The sequence below is a fragment of the Dermacentor variabilis genome, chromosome 3, assembly GCF_050947875.1.
Source record: "Dermacentor variabilis isolate Ectoservices chromosome 3, ASM5094787v1, whole genome shotgun sequence".
Classification (NCBI taxonomy): domain Eukaryota; kingdom Metazoa; phylum Arthropoda; class Arachnida; order Ixodida; family Ixodidae; genus Dermacentor; species Dermacentor variabilis.
The window spans coordinates 105,880,474-105,897,723 of NC_134570.1; the positions used below are offsets into that span (position 1 = coordinate 105,880,474).

Consider the following 17,250-nt stretch of genomic DNA (forward strand, 5'->3'; position numbering starts at 1 on the left):
AAGCGTCTGTTTGATTGTATGTCTTCCTTTTTGGAGAAATTTTCAGTTCGCGAACACCAAGGCATTTTGGATTTATTGATGAGCGAAGTACTACAACACTGTTAGAACAGTTTACCGATGAATTATATTCTGCTCTAGATGAGAACTTCTGTCGTTGTGCTTTGTTTTTGGATTTAGCAAGAACGTTTGAAACTGTAAACCACAACATTTTATTGGAAAAGTTGTTTCATTTGGGTTTCAGGGGACCCTTTTTTTGGTCTTCTCTATAATTATTAGCATGGCAGGTCGCAGGTAGTGATGGGTAGTAAAAAAATTGATAGCAATAAGAAATATAGAACAGCTGGTGTTCCCCAAGGATCCGTGTTGTCACCTCTGTTATTGAATTTATTCATGAACGACTTTTCCGTGATGATCAGGAAAGCTACGGTGTATCAATATGCAGATGATACGGCGCTACTCGCACGCCACATACGTTACGACGAAGCTATTAATGCTCTGCAGAATGCAGTTGATAAGGCCATGCAATGGTTTGAAGAAAACTGTGTGCTTATCAATGCTAAGAAAATCAAATTTTTGTGCTTTCGAAGTCCATTAAAAATTCAAAAGATAAGCTCGCCCATATTTTTACACGATGAACATTGTATTTCATGTAAATGTACTGCTATAGAATATATGGCAGCATTCAAATACCAGGATGTAACCTTTCACAGCGGCATGACACCAATGCATTTCGACGGACAGCTCGAAAATTAATATCTCAGAACTGGTGCCGTGCCGAGAATTCGTTCCAGGTGGATACGCCGTGCGAACTCAACGGCTATAATGCGTAACTTGAAATATGTGGCGTAAACTAACCGATTAAAAAGTTAATTAGCGTAATTACGTTAATTATTCGATTGCTCATTTTGATTTCTCCTAGAATCAATGGTCGCCTCCCCGAGTAATTTAGATCAAGGGTTAGAATTGTGCTAGGTGCCATAGGCAATGTTTAAAAAAATTTGGTGCAGCTAAATACCCTGTATATCGGACCGCGCTATGTACGCGCTATGTATCGCACGCTGTATATACGCGCTACAGGGTAGAAACTCCGTAGCTGATACGTGACGCTAACTGCATTCTGAATTGGTAGCTGAAACTCATGCGTTAGTGGGACAACAGCGACTACCTTGTTGAGTCAGTAATGTTGCTAACGAAGTATTGCGCCGTAAATCCTTACTAATAAATTAAGAGGCTGTTCATTACTGATCATGTTACAGAATAAACCGGCAACGCAGTATGGATAAAATGCGATAATGTTTGTTGTCAGCTAACGCTAGCGTTGTTTCGTCTTGCTCTCTATCCTGTTCTCTATCTCTTTTCCTCTTGCTCTCTACGCCAACAGGCCTGCACGTCCCCACATTTGAAGGAACTGGCGGGATGTTCCCATTCTTCTGAGCCTAAATTTTCAGGGCATTCTGACATTCAGACGTCGCTCGCCTACCTTCGTCAGAATTCCAAACCTAGTGCTGCGTTTAGCTGCCGATGAAGGCGAGTGTCTGGCTAGAAGCGTCGAACGAGTAAGTGCGCTAGGGTGAACAGCCGGCGGCGGACAACGTGAAGCCACTAGTTACCAGGCCGAGCGACAGATGGCGCCAGGCGCTCCAGCCCGGCGTCTTTCCCGATGGGGGGGGTGGCAGCGGTGGGGGTCCCGTTTCGTCGGCCGTAGGCCACACACCATTCATGCCGGCGGCGCGCGCGCGCCAGCCTGTGTGTGGGGCCGGCGACGACGGCTTGTGGCGGCTCTCCCGCAGGGCGGATCACGAGGGGAGGGGTGGTGCGGACAGCGTAGGCCTCGCGTTTCGCTCCCCGCCAATGAACGGGGTCTCGGCGCGCGGGACCCCCTCGTCTGGGCCTCCTCCCCCGCCTGGTCCCTCCCGCTCGCGACTGAACCGCTCCGCTGCGGAGCTCAGCCAGCCACCGCCGCCCAGGCCGTGACAACTTGTTTACCGAACTCTCGTCACCTCCGTGAGGCGCGATAAGATACCACGGGCAGCGACCCCCTCCTCCCCCCTCCCACTATCCGCCCTGCTTTCTTCACAGCCGCCCCCCCCCCCTCATCCTCCCCACACCCTTTACTTCAACCGCCAATTCTATCACTTCTACTGCCAGCGGAGCACAACAACCGCTGGACCACTACCAGAGCCAGCGTGTTCGATCGGCCGGCTTATCAGGAAGAAACGGCCTCACTGGCGGAGGATTAGCCGACGGCCCGGGAAGCAACCGCCGTGGTCGAGAATGCTCGCTCTTCCTGTGTTGAACGACATCCCCGTGCTTCGACGACGATGACGACGAGCTCGGAGACGGGACCACCGGCGTCCACCGCTGTACGTGCCCGCGCGCCGTCGTCCGCGACGCGAGTAGTCGCTCCAAGTGTGCTTCGTGGTTGTGCCGGCCGAAACTGGGCGATCGAACTGTGCCGTGCTTGAGAGTGCGACCTACACGCTCGGCAGTGTGCTCGGGCTCCGCCACGACGGCAAGGGAAGGCGAGGCGAGCGGCAGCACCGCCTCCAGCAGGAGACGGCGGCGGCTCGCCGCCGGCCGGTCCGCCGACCTCCTACCCTCCTCGTGTTGCTGCTGCCGCCGCCGCTGCTTGCTAGTGTATCGAGGTGCTTGTGCGGCGTGCTTGCCTCGCATCGTCGCGAGACGTCCCGGCGTCCGACGCACCGCCGCCGGGCCGAAGACGCGGATCCGCGGGATCCGCAGTGAAGCACGGTCGCGGCGCGCGCGGGTGGCGGCGAGGTGCGTTACCAGATCCTCTAGCCGAGGGGCCACCTAGCCCTGGGGCCGCCGTGGCCTCGCAGCAGCGCCGAGGATATGCGCTTCGAGCACTCGGACCTATCGTGCCAGAGCGCCATGGCGTTCCATCCCTTCTTCCTGCCCGGCGGTCCCGCTCCTCCGGGAGCGCCGGCCGCTCCGGGGTCGTCGGCTGCGCCCGCGACGAGAACCACGGACTTCAGCATGCACTCCATTCTGAGCCAGCCGGCGCCGACCACGGCGCCCTTCCTGCCTCTGGAGTGCTTCTCGGCTGGACCTCCTCCGCCTCCCGTGCCGCCTCCTCCGCATCATCTGTTTCCGGGACTCGGTCCCGGTCTGAGCCACGGGCTGAGCACCGCCGCGGCGCTGGCGGCCTCGGGCCTGGCGCCTCCTCCGGGACTGGCTATGCCCAGGGTGCCGGGAGCCGCGATGACGCCCGAGGAGATGCTCACGGTGCAGTTCAGGCCTCCGCTGTTGAGACCCGTCGAACCCGAAGACGACGGCGTCCGCGACGACCCCAAGGTGACCCTCGAAGGCATGGAACTGTGGGAGAAGTTTTACGCCAGCGGCACCGAGATGGTCGTCACCAAGTCCGGAAGGTGCGTATATGGTGTCATACTTGTCACGTTAACTCGAGGAAGGGCTGCGTCGATATACACGCGCTCGTCGTTGGAATGAAACCCGAAGTATAGAATGGCGTGACCGCGCTTCAGGTGTGCAGGCAGACTCGAGTGCAGTGGCCATAGTTTGGAGCGACCCAAGGCATAGAGTTCGTCGGAGCATGTCTGCATGAAAGTGTGCACTGCAAACGCTATGCTTCGAGTATAAACTGGTGGAGATGACCGGTGCGCGGTCCGTCTGCATAATTATGGCGGACTGATGCACGGATGGGGAGGCCACGTGTTCTCTCCTATCGCGGTTAATAGAGACACGAGTCTTCGTAGCGCTATCCTAAAACATCATAATCCGTAGGATGCGCAATGTCACACTGTTGAGGCTTAGAAAAACGTTACCCAGTCCTTGGCGTGCAAACGGTTTTTGTGAAGGCCTCGAGAGCTGCTGGAGATCGTTAAAAATACATTTGATGACGCAGTGCAGAGCAGGTAAGGTTGAAGACCAATGGGACGACCCACATTAGTGCCGCGCCAAACTAACTCTGTTCGTTTTGCTGTTCACTTCTAATCGTTTTTGCAAACAGGGTATGCCTTTGTATCGAAGCATCGGCTATAATGATGAAGGGTTCTGTAGGGAATGATTATCTCTGCACGTTTATGTTCTCTTGCAGCTGCGTCCTTCTCTATTATGTCTCCATAAAAAGAGATGGAAAATTCTGCGACACAGTTCGCTTGGCGAATTATTTCTATATTTCGTATGTACCTGCAGCAGGCAATTATTTGAGAGATACCTCAAATTTGATTATCCTCTGCAGCTTGCGATTTTGCTTCAAGTTATAGCAAGCGCTGCCAAGTACGCGCCAGTATATATTTGCTCTAATAAATAGTTTACATTGACGTCATCGTGGCCGCTTTCTTGCAATACTAGCACGCCGGGAAGCTGCGTATAAACAATAAACGTGGCAGCGCGATAGGCGCGTCTTGCACCGAGTGACATCGATAACTGTGATAATCCGGAGAAAGACAGTCACAGTCAAAAAGTAGAACAATGGAAAAACGATAATACGGTTCACTCACATCGTCACGGCAGCCATGCTTGGCCACTGTGGCACGGTGAGCTGATCTACGCCCGTGAAATCAACTGAAAACAGATCTGTACGCTATTATTCGCTGGCTAAACTCTGTAGGTATATGTATAGGATCACAGTGATCATGAATCCACTCTCCAAGCTAATGTGGCAGCAAAGCGATTTGCGCCCCAACTACACAAAGAAACGAAAACAATAACCTTGGTCAACAAGACCATGGAGCATGATTCTCTCCTTAATTTGCCGCAATTAAGCTCCGCGTTGCTGCCATCTATGCATGCAAACAAGCTGTGGTTTTGCATATGTACGTAGTTAGCTCACTTGCGCACTTGTCGCCATATATGAACAATCGCCGAACAGTATGGATGTCGCTGGAGGAAACGTTTCGACAAGCGGACACATATATGTCTTCGTCAGGGCGACAACTAAAGACAATGCCCTTGTCCAAACTTGGCCATAGCGACAATAGATCGTCCAATGTTCGATCACTTCAAATCTCCATCCTCTCGTAATCCTGTCCCTTGTTCGCCACTTGCGGCATCATTCGCTTCAATGTGCCACTCTATACTGTATAGGAGGAGGAAGCAGGAATAGACGGAAAGACAGGGAGGTTAGCCAGTTCTCAGACCGGCTGGCTACGCTGTGCTGGGGAAAGGGGGTAATTGGAATAAAAGATAATAGAAAAGAAATGTTGCACAAGAAAGGAAGAGCAAAAATAAAAGATATAAAGGAAAGGAGAATACGGCACTGCTTAAAGTCTTTCTCTAAGACCAGTCTTCCGCAAGTGCAACAACGCTTTCAAAGCCTTCTGTGCTGAGGACGGTCTCGGCCAGTGTCCCAGAACCTTTTCCTTCGACAAAGGGTGCTTGTCAGGACTATCTAGCACTCTTAAATGTTCTTTCCTGTGCGCACTGAAGCGGGGACACTCACGGAGAAGGTGGACGATTGTTTCCTCGCAGCTACAGTTACTGCATGTAGGGCTGTTGGCCATTCCTATCCGGAATGAGTACGCATTCTTGAAAGCCACGCCAAGCCACCAGCGGCTCAGAAGCGTCTCCTCAGCTCTTAGGTATCCCTGACGGAATGCGGAGCCGTCGATTCGTATCCAAGTTGGGGAGACGAGCGTTAATTGGTAAATTCCGTCGAGTTCCACTGTGCTAGTCTAAGTTCATGTGCGAGCGAACGAAGCCCTGTACCTTCGTCTGTTCTCGATAACGTTACAGCTACACATGGGGAACATCATGAGCAGATCGGGCGGCCTCATCTGCGCGGTCGTTTTCGTAGATGCCGCAATCGCCCGTTATCCGCTGATATGCCATGTTGTGTCTCTATTGCGTGATGGTGAATAAGTCTTCTGTCAGTGACTGATTGCTCATTCGGTCCATGACAAAATGGCGACGTAATGCGCTGGAGAGCGGCATTGGAGTCGGAGAAGATTGGCCATGCCTGTGACGGTTCTTCAACTATACGAACTCTAGAGCAGCACGGAGGGCGGCGAGTTCTGCAGCTGTCGATGATGTAAAATGCGATGTCTTGAATTTTATGGTGACGGACTTCGCGGAAATAACCACTGTTCCTGCTGAGCTTGCAGAAGAAACTGAACCATCCGTGCAAATGTGAAGGCGTCCGCTGTGTTTCTCATGCAGGAGCAGTATAGTGCGGATTGTTGTATAGGGCTACAAATGACGACTGTGTTTTCTTCTACGGTATATATCATCGTACACTCTATATATGTAGGACCAGTGGTTTCCAAATGCTTATCAGCCGAGGCGCATCTCACCATCTCACAGGTCAATCGAGAAAGTGTAAATAACAACCCGCTGGGTTAGCGCAGTGGCTATATGTCGCGCTGCTGAGCCGAGGTCGTGGGTGCAATACCGGTCGCATTTCGACTGGGGTGAAATGCAAAAATAAAAAACGTGCTTGTGTTGAAGTTTAAGTGAACGTTATAGAACCCCAGGTTGACGAAACTATATATAGTCCGGAGTCCCCTATAGTATACGGCGGGCCCCATAATCAGGTCAGGGTTTTGGCGCATGAAACACCCAGAATTTGAAAGTGTATAAATAAAGTACAGACTTCAGTAACCATAAGATTAAAACGACAAGACAATATATATATATATATATATATATATGACAACGCTTTAGGTGCTTCTACTATAGCCGTATTCTGCAATCGACGATCAACGCAAGTAACTTTGCAATCCAGAAACAAAGGTTATGACGTCACGTTCTGCTAACTTCAGTGCAACTTTATTTTTTTTTTAGAAATGTGACTCGCAGAATGTATAGATACCGCCGCACGTTCACAGAGAGGCATGCGTCGCAGATATCTTGCCGAAAGGCTCGCTGGTGTGAACATCTTTTTAGTTAAGTTGCTGATTTATTTGATTACACTTAACCCATTATCAAATCTTGTTGCTTACCTTTCCAGTCTCTGGTGGTAATTCGAACTAATAGAAATGACTATGGAGACGCAGAAAATCGCCAAAACAATTACGAGAATTTTGACGCTAACTTCAAGCAATCAAAAATTATAGGTGATCCGTTAATTGACGCTGCAATAAAGAGAAACACGTTCAGCTCTTACCCTCTCTCGTGGCCTCCTGGTAATCTTCTGGCCAAAGTTTCAGCGCGGTTTTAGAATTTCCGTGTCAGGTAGGCGTTCTGCTAAATTACTTTATTTATGTATATACGCATATGAACAGGAAAAACTATCGGTACGCTGCGGAATTAAAAGCAGAGCTTGCGTCAGTCGCAAGTTTCAACGTTGTTGAACAGCAAGGATGTGGCCACACCGCGCGTGGACGTAATATGCGTATTCGTGGATAACACGAAGCCCGTTGTACATAGGCATCGTGATGAGCACGTGTGCCATTGTAAACATGCGCCTTGTATACTGTCACTCGCTGTTACGAATCGAAAGCAAGTCCAGCAGGTTTAGCATGTTAGCTCTACACAGAGAAGCGTGACATACGAGCACTTGCACAGCAAACACAGTCTATAAACACGCACCAAATAATGTTTCCCTCACAACTCAGTGGCTGACCGTTTTCTATTTTCTTTTTCTTTTTCTCATAATTCAACTTCACTGAGGAAGAACGTGACACAGATATCTGATATGCACACACGTGCTTTCCTTTTCAATGGCTAATGCTTTTCCTCGTCAACCCCGCTCCACTCTCCCGCGGTGTTCTTGCCAAGCAGGGGTTGTGACATGTCCTGCTGTCGTCGTGCTCTTCTCGCTTGTTTTCTGAAACCACCTGATTAAGAGCTACGGACAACTCTTATTTCTCGGCCGGGTTTTCAACTCACGACCTTCAGATTATGAGACTGACGCGCTGCCTATACTGCGACATCGAAGGAGCCAAGTTTGATATACAGGTATAGAGCTGGATATATCCTACGCCAAGTACTCGAAAACCATAGCAGCACAGCTCGCAGCTTTAGCATAGCACTGCAGTTACACTGCTGCGGTTACATCAGTAGATTTTAATTAAACTAATTACTATAGAGGGAACTGTGGCGCTAGTGTCTACGGCAGCTGCAGGCTGGCCCGTTCCACCAGCATGGGAATGATGGGTATATAGTGCATGGGTTTGCCTAGGCCTCTTCCTTCTGGCTTTTAGGTGGCTACGTCACATTGCAAAGTGGCCATTCTCAAGAAAGTACTGCGTTATAGGTAATTAGGTAAACATTATTAAAATTGTCCGAAGGCTGGATTCGAACACAAGACCTGTAGCACAGAAGCCCGGTGTTGAAACCATTAACGCCACGGACGCATGTACGAGCGCAACCATTGCAATCAGCAGCGATTAAGCGTGCCTGCAGAGTCTTATCACCCTCTGCATTAAAAAACAAGTATAGATTGCTTTGAAGATCGGTCCAATTTAGGACCACATAAAGCGCAATAAACGAAAAGCCCCAAGCAAGTAGATCAGACATATCAACGTACTATACCCATCATTCTCATGCTGGCTGAACGATCGCAGCGCCAGAGTTACCTTTAGCAACTGCAGGAAACTCTATGGTTATACTGGTTATACGTAGGCCCAAGAAGAAAACGCTATCGCGGTCGTGCAAGCTTTGGCGCGCTGCGCAGACGCAGATGACAACTTGGAAACGGCACTGTCGCTAACTTCTCCAAATCGAAGATTTCACTTCTTGCGCAACCTTTTTTGCGCACTTCTTGCGCAGCCTTTTTCTGTGCTGATAAAAAAGGTGTGGAGACTGCCCTTGCCATAATGCAACAGTTTTGCTCGGCATCTTTTGCAGCAATAAACTTTGAGAAGAGTTCGAGGCTTTGGTGTGGTCTACGTTGTACGATGCCAACTCGCTTCGCAGATATTTAGTGGAGGCAGGACTTCAAGCACCAAGGTGGACCCATCTCTCAATATCTTTACTGGTGAGCGGAAGTCGCAGAAGTACAACATAAGGTTAACAACTGGCAGTGACGGAAGTTATCCATATTTAGCCGAGCTGAAGCTTGCAATGTGTTCATAGCAGCTCGACTTATGTATGTCCTGCACTGTTCGCAGCTTATATATATATATATATATATATATATATATATATATATATATATATATATATAGTTCCACAAACTGTGCATACACAAGATTAGAATCTTTTACTCGCGCACAGGCAAACGATCCTCGACTCGATCGAAGCGCTTTCTCCGATCCATGATGATGATGATTAATTGTAGGCATACGGAAATGCCCTAGCCATATATAAACTTACCTAGTTGAGTACATCCAGCGCCGCCTCTTGACTGAGGAAGATGCAGTTCGCTTCTCAAGAATTGCCGTGGAATGCCCACGAAGAAAATGCGTGTGGTCAGCATCATCGCGGTAGTTCGTTCCATCAGTAACACCCAAAAGATGGCTGCCGTATACCTGCAAGTGTATAGTGCAAACTCTGGCCAATAGCGATAGCCCTTTTCCGTCCTGCTCTGTGACGGCCAGTGACGACAGGTATTATTTAAAGCACTTTCCTTTGTTCTTTTTTTTTTTTCGTTCATTCGTCATTACAACCTACTGAATAATCACGCGTGATGTACGGCACTCGCTTCGCATATTCCTTTCAGCGCGCTTATAGAAAGACGTGTGTATACGCGAAGGCCGCAGATATCGGGCAAGCGAGACATTCGAAACCGTGCATTTCTTTTATATACATACAAAGTGAAAACATCGACACAGTAATCGATCAGTTCAATCATATTACCGTCCTCGTTGCGAAAAACAACGACACGCCACTGTGCTGTGTATGGAGTGTCAGGACGCGCAGCAAACCGAGAGCGATTGCCGGTCTCGAGCCAGCAGCTATATATTGTACATATTCTTGGAGAGATCAACAGGAATCGATACTTTTAATTTCTAAGTCTCCTTTCATATCCGCCATTGCGTGTACCGGCCTATATACGTAGGCGAAGGGCGGGACCGTGAACTCGCATTGCATAATTGTGGCTGCGCTGTTCCTCCGTGCTGCGCGCTTTTGATAAGACTGACTGACGCGAACGAGTTCCCGAGTCGGTACACATTTGGTAGAATCGTGCATGCGTGTAACAGCCGTCTTATCTCGCTTCGTTTATTTCCACGCACGCACATGCACGCACGTGCGCAAACAAAATGCGCATTCACGCGCGTGTTGACGAGAGCGAAAAAATATCGCATTAATGATGCGAAGTTTACTGATGAAATATTGTACACGTATGTGTACGAGGGAGAGATAGCATTATAACGATCCGTTTATTGAAAACAGCTTAAAGTTGCATGTGCTTCTGAACTTAACCGCTTCGTGCACTGCGGAGGCGGAAGCTAGCTTTGCGTTCAGATAAAAGCGCTGGGAAATTTAATGACCTCTATAAGCGTGGCGTCGTCCGTGGAGACATTCGCAAGAGGGCGCGTTTTTGAGTGCGATACTTTCACGTTACTTCGGAGACGATTTCGAAGTAAGGTGCACATGTGTGACAACTCGGTGAGCTTTTTCTTCTTTTTCAATTTTTTTTGTCGTTTCCGGGCATGCATTAATTGCACTCGTCATATTATTATAGTTGTTACTTCTTTTACCTTTGTTCCTCCCACTTTTATTCCTTCGTAGTTACTTGCAGTGCGAACGTTACTCGGCATCAGCACAGTATATCGTGCAGCGACCATGACTCCAACATATATCTGCAACACATGCTGCAACGTGTGTTGCAGCATGTCACGGCTGCACCTGCTGCGTATGTTGCATGCGTTGCGCCCGCTGGATGATCTCATCCGTGCATTCGTGCATGAGCGTGAAACGCAGGAAGCAAGCTTTTCGAACTTCTCCGTGGTATCCCCTATAGCTGACAGCATATATATATATATATATATATATATATATATATATATATATATATATATATATATATATATATGCAGGCTAAGCAAATGTACAGGTGCATGTATATATATATATATATATATATATATATATATATGCACCTGTACATTTGCTTAGCCTGCAAGATTGTGCAGCTAATTAACTGCGTGATATATCGGCACTGCATGGGGGCGGAACTTTCAGAACGGCTTTACGACGAGTGTACATAGTTGACACGTGGGTGAGAAGAGATTGAAGTAATGCGGCAGACTTTATTGCTACAAATATGTGGGAGAGGAAAAAGAAAAGCACAGGACAGGAAGCTTAGCTATTAAGTACTGGCAGGCTGCTCTGTGCTGGAGAAAAGAGTAAAGCGATAGCTTATGTGCCCTATATATACGAGTCACCGATGTCACCTGCAGTATATAGACACTTACCTATTGCAAGACCCTAATTAAATAGCTTTGTGGAGTGAATCTTAGTATACTCTAGGCTATGTACGACCTCTATTACTGAAATTCACGAGGAGACACTACTGAAGGTTATTAATTTCGATATACTTGGCACTCCTTCTGTGGAAAAGTAAAACTAAACGGTCATTATCACGGAAGGGGTTATGCGTTTTCATTTGCTTCCTCATTGGTACTTTATCGTTTGCTACCTCATCATTATATATTCGTATCATTATTTGTGTGCAATACAAATGATACATGATGAAAAAAAAAGGAAGCCTCGCCGTTCAACTGAATAAAGTGCCTTATAAAGTCTCGTATATACGAAGACCGAACTTCGTATCGCTAGAGCGAGAGAAATTGCTGGACGCGAGAGGTAACACTTGAAACGCAATTTAAATGGCGTGAACCATAACTGTATAACCTAGCAGACATAACTGAACATCGAAAGCACGATTTTTCTGTAAAGATCGAAACAGGAAAGGAGGATGATTCTTTCCCTTTTAAGAACGTCAGAAAAAAATGTTGAGCTTAAAAAAATGAAATGAGTGCAAAAAAAAGTCTACACTGTGCCAACGATCATAAATGCATGAATCGAAGTTATGGAATACCTGATATTTTATATTGAGATTTGAACAGTTGTTTACCTAAAGCAAACGAAGAATGTATACGTTTATTCTATCATATATGCATACTATATAGCATGGTGCAGTGACAGCATTTCAAAAATATTCGCAGCTCCGCCCGAAAGGCGAAGCACCGATTGTGATAGCAAATTAGTAGATAGCTGTACGAACTAGAGATATTAGCTTTATAGGCCGTGTAAACACTTGCCTAATGACTAAATTAACAATGATAGAAGGCGTAAGCGTGACTCAACGAGGACGTAGAAAGAGACAGACACACAAAGGCAAGCGTTGTCTTTGTGCGTCGGCTTTCTTCTACGTCCTTGTTCAGTCAGGCTAACACATTCTAGCATAGATTCAAACAAACTAACCCGTGAACGTTTTTTTAAACTAAATTAACCAGCACGGCGTCACGCGCCCACAGGTAATCATGAACACATTTCGCTCGATGAGCGCCGAAACTCGCTGTGAAAATTCCTCGCTGTGGATTATACAAATCGCGGGAGCAGCATGCGAATTGACCTTCATGCCTGTCTCGCTTCAACGCGCGAGAAGAAACGTCGAAAGCACAGCGCATACGAAGCTACCGGCACTACGCGCACTCTGCAAACATCGCAGATCGCTTTGAAGACGAGGCCCACGCGGGCGCGCACTTTAGCCACGTCGTAGATGGCTTTCAAGACACACGAGCGCCGGCAACCCGTCCCTATGGCGTCCGCGATTCGCGTGGCCAACACCGTAGTAGACGCCGCGGTTGTCTCCACTTTGTACGGAGTGGTGGGCGAAGAGGACAACGAGGCACCGTAGCAGCCGCCGGAGAAGAACGCCCCTCCTCTCTCGCCTCACCCCCCCCCCCCTGTCTCGCGCGCCACAGGAGAGGGCACGCATCCGGGCCGCGTTCCTCCCTCGCGCAATTGAGAGTGAAACACGTTCGCCGGCTCACCCTCACACGTTTTAACTCATACGGAACCTCACGGCGACGGCGGGGGCAGAAATGCGCGAGTGTCCATAAAATTGCTATCGCAATAAAATGATATTATGAAGCTGATTTTGAGCTATCCGTAACTTGATATTAAAGAATTGTGTGCACTGTAACAAATGACTGTGAATAAAAAAGCTAATGAATTCGGGAAAATTCAATTCTAACTGAAGAAAATTTGAACAGAGACCAGACAATTCATCTCACTTAGGAAAACATGTTTTCTTTCTAGTGACGGTGAAGTAGTTTTTTTTATAATAAACAAATTTGGTCCCTATAGGGTAAAGAGAAGCGAATTTGTCACAAGTACTGTGAGCAAAGTTAGTTTCTTTTTTCGTTTCCTTACTGTTATCGTTTACCATAAGCTTGTAGCTTGCTTTGCCACCTATAGTATACGTATGTTTAGTAAGGCACATCTCACATACGGGGGCGAATTACTTTTAATTACTGCAAAAGAAACAGCTGCTTGCGCCGGGCAACACAATGCCGCTCACAGCATCGTTGTATATTGTGTCGGTATAGTTGATGCGTGCATGTGTCGCGTATAGTGCCTGCTGTTCCGGTGTCACTGAAAAAAATTGTAGAGCAACATGAAAAACACCCGATACAGCTTTCTGTAGCTCAATACGTGGTACGTTAAAGTGTTTCTTTTTTTTTTTTTTTTGTGAGCGTGAAAGCAGCCCACGAATACACGCAAACTGCCTCGAGCGGCAAGTCGCGCGGCAATGTTGTGTGTATTCGCGGGCTTCTTTTCGCGCTCGGCAAAACAACAACAACACACACGCACCTCTCATTATAATATTTGAGACGTTTATTAATTACTTAAGACTAGTCATGTAGTTAGGCGGAATGCAAATAATAATCCTAGTGTCTCCAAGCGACGGCAAACAACATTGCCTTGACTCTATCCAGCTACGTGACATTCGCACTTCTTTTTTTAATCTTGGTGCATGATGTTTGGGACACCCTGTAAATATAGATTCTATAACGCTACGCAGCCGTCTAGTAAATTTTTGTAGGAAGCTTTATTGCGCCGGTTGTTTAAAGAATACACTACTCAGGAAAACTTCCTCTTCTGACAGAGCGTCCTTTTTCATGGGTGGCACGACGCAAACAATAAAGTGGCTCGCAAACGCCGACGCATCAAATTCGTCGGCGGCATTGCAGGATTTTCGCATATATACCGCCAAGCATATATAGCTCGCAAAAAACCCTGGGCGACGGTGTACAATTTCTTTTGGTCACGTATGCACATGCACTGTTGCGTTCGCGGAATGTCCGAAGACGCGACGCCTCCGCGTCGCGGACGCATGACTTGCACACAGAGGGCGCTATGTACGCTGTGTGTGTTATGTGTGTCGACGCGGTCGCCGAGATAAATCACACTTAGCAAGTTTGCAGGGAGAACAGTGCGGCCATTCTTGTCCTTCCGACAAGCGCGCCCGTATAATTAACGCCTCGCGACGCGCGCGAGGGCAGCCGCCGGGCCGCGGTGCATTCTAGGAAGCGATGCAGTGCGCGCGCACGCGCCATGGGTCGCGCGTTTTGCGCGGTGCCGCGGCGTCGGGTTGCGTCTCAATTCCAGCAACAGGGTTACTAACCGCGGCGCCTCGCACTGCGTCCAACATATGCACGCGACGTCGTATACGTACGCACAGCGGAACGACGACCAAGTACCAAGTCACGAAACGTCGTTGGCATATAAAGCGCTTCAATGGGCGCTATTGCCGTACATATATGAGTCATAACAAGCCAGCAGAGGAAGACACCGAGGAGAACATAGGGGAAATTACTTCTACCTCCTAAGTGAATTAAAGAAATGGTAAATTAGTGGCAATGCAAGCGGATGAAAAATGGCAGTGGCTTAGCTCGGCTATATGTGACAGGATATACGTAGCGAAAGCTAAGCCTTGGTTAATCTTGATTGCAAGTGCAGGTTAGTCTGGTTATCTAGCTATGTTGCGGCGTTTAGCCCGTCGTTCTGCGCGCTGTTCGTCTGTTTCCTGGGCGATTCGTTTCCTCTTAATTCATCTCGTTCCGATGTCGATTCCAGGCCTCCTCCTGCTTATCAGAATTGTCGCCGTCCATACTGCTGCCTCAACTGTGGTTGCGGCGCACGCGAGCTCTCTTTTTCAATCCTCCGACATGTTATCAGGCATGCGAATCAGCTGGCGAAGCGAGCGGATGCGAGCGCAACGACAAGGAACGCGGTGTGACGTCATACCAAACGGCGGCGGCAGAAAAGCGCGGCGCTGCGCAGCGCCTTTCCGCATGCGCAGCGCATGCGCAGTTGTGACTTGGGAGCGAGAGAAACAGAAATATCCGCGGCGAGGCGCGCGTTGTGACGTCATGTGCTTCCTCGGAGCACCGCCACGGCGAAATCGCAAGTTTGCGGCCAGTAAAGCTTTCGCTTTAAAAACAACTTGCCGCAGGTGGGGAGCGATCCCAGGTTCTGGCATTGCCCGCGCGATGCTCTAACCAAGTGAGCTACCGCGGCGCCGGTTTCCCATCCACTTTCTTCGGTGGGTGAAGGTGCACTTCTTGCATTGTGTGCGCTCTTTAATTTCATTTACCGTGTGTCACAACAAACGTTAGTCAAGCTGGTCCACGAAAAGAAAGAAAGATTGAAAAAGCATGGTGCAAGATACAATTATACGACCTACGGTGTTCGGTCATCAAATTTCAAATGACTGAACACCGTTAGCGGGGACAGTCTATGCAATAACGTTTCTTCGTGCCAGTTTCGGTTGTCATGAGACTGAAAGTGGTCACGGGAGAGCAAAACATCCAGATGTCTTGACATGCAGTCTCTTCAGTTTCGCTTGATCGGTCGTCTGTTATGCCGGTATACGTCGAGCAACATCCAACGAGTGTACAGACTCACAAAAATTGCACCCTCCTGGGTGGATTAATCGTTAAAGCACCCTCTTAGCACCTTTAAATTTCTGAAAATTTGGAAAATGGGTGCCTTCGTTGGCAAAACACCCTTAGATTGCTTAAACTGTTTCACCTTATTGGCGCTGAATTATAGATAAACTGAATCACTGAATAGCGTGGCGTCAGCATATATCAGAGACGATAGAGGCGCTATTACAATCTTGAGATGCTGTATTATTTCCTGTTATGTCAGCGTACGTCTGATTATGTGTTCAACTTCTCCTTTAAGACTTTCGTTGTGGTAGAAGGTGTTGCTTCGCCTGACGTTTTCTTTGTACGTACTACGTTCGTTGTTCTGTTATTAGCTTCGACCATCTGGTGCTCACAATATTTTGAATAGTTGCTGTACATACACCATTTCATTCGTTGTAATAATTATCATATCAGAAAAAAAATAAGCGAAGTGGTCCAGACAGAAACCGCTTCGAACGGTCGTGTTCAGAATGTGATCTGCTGGAAACAGCACATCGGCCCTTGGTCGAGGATCTCCTGCACCGTCTAACGTTACCGGTAATTACAATATCGTTCTTCCTCGTCTGCCATTGGCAAATACCGTTCTCAATACCGTGTTCCTACACACGTACTACCGCTCCCCAGAGTTTCGTGCATGTCTTGCTTCTCGGTGCTTGATACCAAGGACATTCTCGGAGCAGGCCAGTATCAGACGATCCATTTATGGTTCGTCACCTGTGGCAGCAGACTGAAAATAGAAGCTCGTCGATAACGGTTAGCTTCTAGTCAAAGGATTGAAGTTCCTCGTCATCGACCCAGAAAGCCGGAACATAAAATGAAGCTTCCTTGGCTTCCTCCTCATCTAGAGCAGAAACGTATTGTTAAAATATTGGAACCGTATGGCATGGTGCACTCCATAACCAGAGAAATGTGACGTTGTGAAGGCACGAAGAGTTGGCATCAGACGACGAATCGCGATGTAGAGTTCACGCTCAAAGAAGGCGTCTCTACAAGTTTCCTTCCTCATCTTGTGACGATCTTCGGACATCAGTGCCTAATTTTGATTCCCGGACGACCTCCCTTGTGTACTAGATGCAACAGAGTATAGGGCATCTAAGAAGACAGTGTAAAACACCACGCTGCGCGAAGTGCCACCGTTATGTTCATAACGCAGAGGCATGCGTTGGCACGTATGCTGACAAGCTTCGTTGTAGTCGACAAGCGGACGATGAAACCATCGCTAACCACCTCATGGATGTAAGTGAAGTCGTAGATGCCTGTTGCGAAGCGCCTGCTGAAGACCACCGGGCTGAGGAGGTGCAAGTATCGCCAACTGCGGACACAGCTACAGCAAAGGCTATTTGAAGAACATAGAGTGACCAACCGTGAAAGGGACCCTTGCGCAACGTGGGCCGAATCATCAACATTGAGGGACCAGCTTCATCCGGCCGAGGAT

At 48.1% G+C, this 17,250-nt stretch overlaps 1 protein-coding gene across 1 annotated transcript in view; it reads left to right on the forward strand.

Moving 5' to 3' along the window:
• The first annotated feature begins 1,692 nt into the window (after positions 1-1,692).
• The window catches only part of LOC142576139 (uncharacterized), a 199,177-nt gene continuing 183,619 nt past the window's right edge, over positions 1,693-17,250 (forward strand). The window contains exon 1 of the mRNA XM_075686101.1: positions 1,693-3,392. Within this exon, the coding sequence (XP_075542216.1) occupies positions 2,854-3,392 (539 nt within the window). The 5' untranslated portion in view covers positions 1,693-2,853. The remainder of the gene's footprint in view (positions 3,393-17,250) is intronic.